At 32.7% G+C, this 9,578-nt stretch overlaps 1 protein-coding gene across 1 annotated transcript; it reads right to left on the reverse strand.

Annotated features, from left to right (window-relative positions):
• Positions 1-308: 308 nt before the first annotated feature.
• Positions 309-3,935, reverse strand: LOC123702214 (39S ribosomal protein L43, mitochondrial). Its single transcript, XM_045649898.1, has 3 exons — positions 3,714-3,935; positions 2,879-2,985; positions 309-682 (listed from the first exon to the last, which is right to left on the reverse strand). The coding sequence occupies exons 1-3, from the start codon at positions 3,848-3,850 to the stop codon at positions 375-377; spliced, it is 552 nt and encodes a 183-aa protein (XP_045505854.1). The 5' UTR covers positions 3,851-3,935; the 3' UTR covers positions 309-374.
• Between the last annotated feature and the right edge of the window lie 5,643 nt (positions 3,936-9,578).

Consider the following 9,578-nt stretch of genomic DNA (forward strand, 5'->3'; position numbering starts at 1 on the left):
CAACTATTTTGTTTCTCCATCCATGGGCTAGTATGAAAGTGCGCGCACGTAGCGACGCAACTCCATATACAATTGATGGGAGAGACAAAATAGTTGCGGAGACAAAGTTGCTCGTGCGCGCTAGCTCTAAGAGCGGCCGTACACGGACCGCTTCAAGCAGTTGAAACCGAGGCTTGAAGCCGCGACCGCGCGGTGAACTATAGACATTTATTCACTGCCGTACACATGACTGCTCGAGCAGTTGTGACCGCTTCAAGCCGTCAACTGCGCGGTTTGTAGCGACAGCTCGAGCAGTCAACGACCGACCGCTCGAGCAGTCAACGACCGACCGCTCGAGCAGTCTGTGTACGGCCGCTCTAATACTTTAAAAACATTTATTCCGCCGTTTCCACATCCTTTAGATTTTGCTTCTCAAACATTAATCTCAACTGCTCTGTAGCGGTTATAGGTAGTCTATTATTAGCACCAAATTTAGGGTCCGGTAAACTTGCAATGTTCAATTCAGGATCCTTGAACGTGAACGGGGTCCAGGGACCCTGGATAGAGGGGTGGTCTGTGTATTGGTATTTTCGTAGTCGCGTTGAGGCTATGTCCCCTTGCTGTGTACGGAGGTTTTCAATCCATTTTGTTATTTCGGAGTGCGTTTTTTGGTGCACGCTCATCCATACTCGATCACCATTTACTGAAAAAGATGTATGATCATAATAAGGTTAGTTATATGTAATATTTAAAATATTGCTGGAAAATTAGGTAATATAATATTTGCATTTTTGTATAATGGTGCATTTACATTAAACTAACAGAGCTAGACCAAAAGTATTCTTTCATGTTCTTTTAGTGTAAAAGAAAACTCGTGTTTAGTGTTATTCAGTACTAAATACTAGAGATGCAACGAATAGTTGTTTGGCCGGATACCGGATACCGGATGTTCGGCCTGACCACCAGCCGAATGTTCGGTATCCGGCCGCCGAATATTCGGCCGGTGGCATTTTGAGTTTCGTAGGTGCGTGTCGCGCACCGGCACGCCGCCTGTGCAGTGCAGGTTTTGACTTGTTTCGTAGTGAACGTTTGCGCGGTCACAGTTCTTGGTAGAGACACTTTTATCGTGTCAGTCAGCACGAAACAATTACGTTAAAAAAATTTCGTTAATAATAATAAAAAGCTTCAATTACAACTGTGTCTTTATTTAGATTCTATTTATAAAATCTACCAAGTTTACTATCCGGTATCCGGCCTGATAGTACATTACCATCCGGTATCCGGCCGGATAGTAAAAAGGGGCCGGATAAGCCGGATACCGGATAGGAACCGAATATTCGGTGCATCTCTACTAAATACTATCATTGCATACAATATTTTCGAACACACTAAGAACAATGAAGGAATGCTCAATGTTGGTGTACACTAAGAGAATTTAACAAAGTGGAGTTAGAATGAGCATTTGCTTGTTTGATGTAAATGCACTCTTAACCCTTAGCAGGTATCGTGGGTCAAATTTGACCCAGAAGCGAACATTTTCGGTTATAATTCTTTAAATATTTATGCAACGACTGTGCGCTTCTAAGTATTCTCAGTGCGTCGCTAGCTGCAGCGGGGGGTGGATGTGCAGAACTGTGACTATCTTAGGAGCGGAGGTAAGTAGCTTTCTGGGTCACGTTCGACCCACGACACCAAATAAGTAACTTTTTTCACTGAGTGTAATTACTTACTTTTTTGGTTTTATTGTTTATTTGTACTACATTGGAGGGCTTTTTGAACGACAGACAAATCGAGGAGTTGATGAACGACTTAAGTGATGATTTGGAATTGAAAAATGAAAGAATACCAAATGTAAACCAACTTTGTGACGACGAAATCATCAGCGATCGAGACAATCCCTAATCTGTTAGTTGCTTAGAAGACAGTGTATTTGGAGTAAGTTCTTACGACAGTGGAAACGAAGAGGAGATACGAGAATAATAGAAAATATACGAGGAACGAAAATACGAGAGATGAGAGTGAAGAAGATGAGGATGATAGTTGATGGTAGAAGTCATTTTGGTTTTGGTTGTCATTTTTTTTATTTTATGCTGATTTCAGAATCAATTTGTTTTTTTGTTATAATAAAGATATGAGAAGTGCCATAAATATATTTTAGTAAAAGTTTTTCTAACATTTCTATTTTTTTTTATATTTTAAGTTCACATTAACCAAAAAGTGCCAAAAAATAAGGTTATTTACAAATGTGTTTAAAACATGATATTTTTTTTTATATTCTAAAATTAAATAAGGTTATTTTGTAAAAAAATATTTTTTTATTTCTTATCTAACCATATTTTATACAAATAATAAAAAATCTACGTTCTACAACAGATTGTTTGGTATGGGTAGAATTTGACCCACGATACCGGTAGTGTTGCCAAAAAAGGCGATACCAGCTAAGGGTTAAAGTGAAAAAATTTCATCAAAATATATTGTAACCAGCTCACATTGTATGCTGTTTAAAATAAAATTGGTAAAAGACAAATTAATCATATAAAAATATTAACAGATAATTCAAATTGGTAGTTGTTTTAAATGCTATTAACTATTCAAAAATATTTTTCATGGTGATTAAATCCTACTAATATTAGAAATGCGAAAGTTTGTGAGGATGGATGTATGTGTATATGTAGGTATGTAGGTATGTGTATGCAAATACTACTGAATCGATTTCAATGAAATTTAGCACACATATAGACAGTAACTTTAACACATAGGATAGGTTTTATCTTAAAAATCCCATGGGAATGGGAACAATTCTGGTTTTTCTTTGAAAATGTGGGTGGAAAGCTTGTATTTAAAATAAAGGCAATGATAAGTTTGTTGAGTAAACTAGAAATAAACATAATAAACTTACAGTATTCAGCCACAACTACTGGGGACCTGTGCCGCCGGGGCTTCAAGTAGACCACCACACCTGGGTTCTGTTTTGCAAAGTCCACCAGATCTTGTTCTATGAAATCTCTGTAATAAAGTTATTTTGTGTTAATAACTCAGCCCCCGGAATCACAGACACAATAGAAAATCTATTTTGTCGTGGTCAGATCGGGCCACTTGTGGCTCAATGGGTTAATACATGAAGACAGGACTAACAAATTAGTATTAATGTTATTATAAAATGATTTATAAGTATTTAATATAAATCATTTAGAAATTAAAGGTTTATTCATTATTAGCGTTGGCATTTAGCATGGTCACAGGGAAAGGGAAATTAAATCTTATTTTATATAATACTAGCTTACCGCCCGCGGCTTCGCCCGCTTTGTCTAAAACCTAATAAATTATATACTAAAATCTTCCTCTTGAATCACTCTATCTATTAAAAAAAACCGCATCAAAATCCGTTGCGTAGTTTTAAAGATTTAAGCATACAAAGGGACATAGGGACGGAGAAAGCGACTTTGTTTTATATTATGTAGTGATATATAATACTCGCGTAAAATCAAACACTTGAAAATACGGACCAGTACAGTTATTATTTGACCGCGGAGATTTAATTAATAGATATGTTAAAAGTCGAAATAGAATTATTGGATATTTTTTTATTTATTTAAGTAAACCATTCCTATCATCACTGTTTGTCCATTGCGACAGGGTAACTAAGTTAAAATTAATCTTAATTCACAAGTATTGAAAATCCGGATAAAACGTAGTTAATTTAAATAACTAGTATTTCGGTTTATTCTACCTACCTAATACCGCGACTGCCTCCATGACTTTTACAGAATTTCAACACAATTCGTTGTAATTGACACACGTAACGGCCCACACCATTTTGTAAAGGGGCTCTTACAAAACCAGACTTCAAGAATAAATTACTATTAGACATTTTTAGTTACTATTCTAGGAAATATTTTTGGGTATGAATTTTTAGGTTAGAATTAGAGATGAGACCAAAATATGTCATGTGTCAAATTGACATAATATTCGGTCTCTGATCATCTGCGTTCACAAAATTTATTAGTTTCATATTATTAAATAATAAAGTTGACGTGTTATGAAGAATAAAGAAGTGAGGAAATTAACGAAAAAAATAATGTATTGATTTTGAAACTGTTGTAGTAATTACTAACAAAACTAATTTGATGTGGTCTTATAGAATTTGTGATTATAATTAATCTTTAGTTATATTACATAGTACCCTTTCTACTATCTTATTTACTGCGGCGTACAAGTTGTTACTTGTTAAATTTTTCTTATTATTGCTTGGATTGAATAATATTTTGAATTTATTGTTTTACTCTATAAAAACGGATTCGAGTCGGGAATTCTAATGCTAAATACGATCAAGGGTCACAGAGCACTTTATGAGGGTGTATGGGTGTATATGTCCTCTTATTTTATGATTATTATACAATCAAGGAATATTACCTATAACTTATGTGGTTTATTAGTTAAATGTCTCCGGCTTCTCCGGTATCTGATTGACTTGGTCATCAGCATAGTTTAATAATTAATATACTACGTAGGTAGTAAACCTAAGGTGAAAGAGCGACTATAATTTTAAAGAATACTTATTCCATATATTATTTTGATCGATTTTTTATTTTTGACTAATTCATTTACGAATATCAGATTGACAATATACATTATTTTTAGGGCGTATTCAGAAAGAAAGCTTGAAACTTATTTAAATATTTTACAGAAAAATTAAGGTCAGAATAATTATCGAAATAAAACAATTTATTGTCGTTTTAATGTTTTATTACAAAAACATAATATTTACAGGTGAATGAGTACATACAACTTTAGCTTAAAATTAAATCAGGCAGGTTTGTAATATTCATTCTATATAATATTTTTTCTAGTATTTCTTATAGAGTCTGGCCAGCCAAAGCTGAACCCAGTAAAGGGCGGCAAATTTAAAAAATATGGACCTGGTAACATCGGCTTTAGTAGGAAAAAAACATTTTGATACTTTTGATATTCATAAAGGTGATCATAGTATATAGGTGCATTATGTACACAGCACAGCAGGATTTAAACATTATTAAAGTAAAGGATTTGAACCCTTTTCAACAAAACTGACAACTAACTACGCCGAAACGCCATGATGATATTCCATAGTGTGGCCGCTACAAAAAACACTGGGTTCAGCTTTGACTGGCCAGACTCTATTGTGAGACACGACACAATAAAAATGGTCTTATAAATAAAATTATAGATATTGTCAAAGAAAATAAATGTATTTTCTTGAAATATCTTTGGATATTGCCATAATACTATTATATCTACTTATTTAGTATTGATTTAAGTCAGTCAGAATAGTTTAAAATCGTATCTGGAGAACAAAAAGCACATTATTAAAGTAGAAATAATATCAGTTTATTCCTGGAACTTAGAATTGTTTTTTTTTTCGATGGAATACATAATTGAAATATTTGAATGTAACGTAAAACGAATAAAAAAAAACTTTAAGTACATAGTGAAGTAAATGTTGATTGATTGTATAATCTATTATTATTAAGTACAAAATATCAATTACACAACAAAGGTAACCTTTTTAACATCGAAATCACATAACAATACAAAATCATTGAGAAAAACACTTGAATACCCTTTCTTCTTCTACATTCACTTGAATAACAAAGAGTATTAAGTGTTGCCAGTTAAAAAAAATGTATTAAAAAACACGCTTTTACGAGATATGCTCGAAAAATTATATTGTCACCGATCCTTGATAATGCCCGGTTCCTATATGCCCGGTTCCTATATTCAACGGATCGTCATAGTATCAAAGCTACTATCCGTTTTTCTAGAACTAACTACGAGTCGTTATTACCGTTCCACAATTTTATTTCTTGACGTGCTATCGACGGACATCCGTTGGTCATAAAAATACCGAGCCCTCTTCACTCACAGATGTGCGTTTCGTTATAAGCCAAATTGAAATTAAAATAACACAAAATTCAGGACAAAATAAGTTAAATATACAGCCGAATTATAAACTTTAAGAATAAAGTTTCTTATTAATAAAGAACTAATACTAAAGAACTATATATTTGTAGACATCTGCGTGATAATTTTCCTTCTAAACAACCTAATGCGTTACACAGAAAGCAAAAACGGAACGTTTTTCTCGCGCACGCGTGCCTTGCTTGTCAGTTGTCAAATTATTGTCATTCATTGTTGATTGATGATTCATTGTCAAGTTTTATAATTAAAGAATAACAATACAACGACCACTGTTTATATATTTATTAAAAATGGATATTACGCCGGTAAGTACGCCTTTATATTTCTTCTTTAAAATCGTCTGCCGCTTACTTTTTGCTTCGGACACTTTTAAAGTCAAACATATATTTCTGTTACAGAAATCGAAGAAGGCTATGAGTAAAGACGAGATTGCTCAATTATTATACCTAACCAGTAAGGAGACTAATGCTTCTACGAATAAATTAAAGGATGAATGTTGGACTTCGTTGACCAACACATTTAATGCAAAAATTGGTCAAATACCTACCAGGAAAACTTTTTATTTTCAGCCAAAAAATTCAAACATAATAAGGATGATGGACAAATATTATGAAGAAATAATTGAAATACTGAACACACAATAATTGAAATACTGAACACACAATAACTAATTAATTTTTGTATATTATTAAGCAATATATCTAGACATACGGTAGAAAAAGAATTTGTTAGGTAGTGCTAAATGTAAATCTTATGTAAAAAATGTATTTAGTTCAGAGAGCCTATTACAGCGTTAAGGAATATAATATAGAAGATGATAATCGATGGAGGGTTGTCGTGTAAGAATCACAGGACAGTTCTTTGGCATATATTATGTAGTTACATATTACTATGTAAAATTAAACTGTAATAAAGAAATAAAACTTTTATTCCATTTTATTATGTACTTTTATTTATTTTTTATTATTTACAATACAATGTTTAAAAAATTGATTTCTACATTGCAAACATAGACATACATATAAATATACTAGTGGTCCGCCCCGGCTTCGCCCTTGAAATACTGAACACACATTAACTAATTAATTTTTGTATATTATTAAGCAATATATCTAGACATACGGTAGAAAAAGAATTTGTTAGTGCTAAATGTAAATCTTATGTAAAAAATGTATTTAGTTCAGAGAGCCTATTACAGCGTTAAGGAATATAATATAGAAGATGATAATCAATGGAGGGTTGTCGCGTAAGAATCACAGGACAGTTCTTTGGCATATATTATGTAGTTACATATTACTATGTAAAATTAAACATAGTTATAAAGAAATAAAACTTTTATTCCATTTTATTATGTACTTTTATTTATTTTTTATTACTTACAATACAATGTTTAAAAAATTGATTTCTACATTGCAAACATAGACACATATATATACTAGTGGTCCGCCCCGGCTTCGCCCTTGGTACATGTTTATGTTTTCTTTCCATAATAACCATCCTCGTACTTCAAGGAACATTATAAAAAAATAATTATCGAAATCGGTCCACCCGTTCACGCGTGATGCCGTGACCAAGGGAAATAGGTCTGCCACTGATATCGATATTGTGCCTAAAGCATAGAACCTCAGCGTCAACAGTAATTGATGTTATGGAGATACCCCATGATTCCTGAAATGACAACATAAATTAGGTATGTAATAAGGTTAGACGTGTTTGGTATAATATTAATGCCTCCATTAAACTAACCTGGCTCCTTTTATTCGTACGTCTGGATAAATTTCAAGAAGTAATTGTTCAACAGATTCTTTATCAAGTCGAAATCTCAATTGAAATTCGTGAGATTCCAGGGTCGCAAAAAAATCCACTCCTTCTCTATAATATATACTCTTTCACGCCCACTATCTTCTTCCGAAATTCGATATAATATTAAACACTTCTCTATCACTATCTGAACTCCACATTTCGATATTGAAGCGGAAACAATGAAATAGTAAGAATTTAACCGCCCGAAATCGACGGGTAAACAAAATGCTATACGAATAGTAACTTTGACAGCATAATGACATTAAAAATATTTATAGGAACGCGATAAACTGTCTTCTTCATACAATATGCTTACCGTTCGTTAATAGTAACCCTCCCATCCGTCAGTAGGAAGCCGTCGGTAAGTTGCTTGACGAGACGTTTTTTATAGGAACGATTTTCGCTTACGCTTGGTTAATTATACTACTATTCGTAACTAAAACGGATCGTTTTTCAAATATAGGAACCGGGCAATATTCAACGGATCGTCATAGTATCAAAGCTACTATCCGTTTTTCTAGAACTAACTACGAGTCGTTATTACCGTTCCACAATTTTATTTCTTGACGTGCTATCGACGGACATCCGTTGGTCATAAAAATACCGAGCCCTCTTCACTCACAGATGTGCGTTTCGTTATAAGCCAAATTGAAATTAAAATAACACAAAATTCAGGACAAAATAAGTTAAATATACAGCCGAATTATAAACTTTAAGAATAAAGTTTCTTATTAATAAAGAACTAATACTAAAGAACTATATATTTGTAGACATCTGCGTGATAATTTTCCTTCTAAACAACCTAATGCGTTACACAGAAAGCAAAACGGAACGTTTTTCTCGCGCACGCGTGCATTGCTTGTCAGTTGTCAAATTATTGTCATTCATTGTTGATTGATGATTCATTGTCAAGTTTTATAATTAAAGAATAACAATACAACGACCACTGTTTATATATTTATTAAAAATGGATATTACGCCGGTAAGTACGCCTTTATATTTCTTCTTTAAAATCGTCTGCCGCTTACTTTTTGCTTCGGACACTTTTAAAGTCAAACATATATTTCTGTTACAGAAATCGAAGAAGGCTATGAGTAAAGACGAGATTGCTCAATTATTATAACCAGTAAGGAGACTAATGCTTCTACGAATAAATTAAAGGATGAATGTTGGACTTCGTTGACCAACACATTTAATGCAAAAATTGGTCAAATACCTACCAGGAAAACTTTTTATTTTCAGCCAAAAAATTCAAACATAATAAGGATGATGGACAAATATTATGAAGTAATAATTGAAATACTGAACACACAATAATTGAAATACTGAACACACAATAACTAATTAATTTTTGTATATTATTAAGCAATATATCTAGACATACGGTAGAAAAAGAATTTGTTAGGTAGTGCTAAATGTAAATCTTATGTAAAAAATGTATTTAGTTCAGAGAGCCTATTACAGCGTTAAGGAATATAATATAGAAGATGATAATCGATGGAGGGTTGTCGTGTAAGAATCACAGGACAGTTCTTTGGCATATTATATTATGTAGTTACATATTACTATGTAAAATTAAACTGTAATAAAGAAATAAAACTTTTATTCCATTTTATTATGTACTTTTATTTATTTTTTATTATTTACAATACAATGTTTAAAAAATTGATTTCTACATTGCAAACATAGACATACATATAAATATACTAGTGGTCCGCCCCGGCTTCGCCCTTGAAATACTGAACACACAATAACTAATTAATTTTTGTATATTATTAAGCAATATATCTAGACACACGGTAGAAAAAGAATTTGTTAGTGCTAAATGTAAATCTTAT

The sequence above is a fragment of the Colias croceus genome, chromosome 23, assembly GCF_905220415.1.
Source record: "Colias croceus chromosome 23, ilColCroc2.1".
NCBI lineage: Eukaryota > Metazoa > Arthropoda > Insecta > Lepidoptera > Pieridae > Colias > Colias croceus.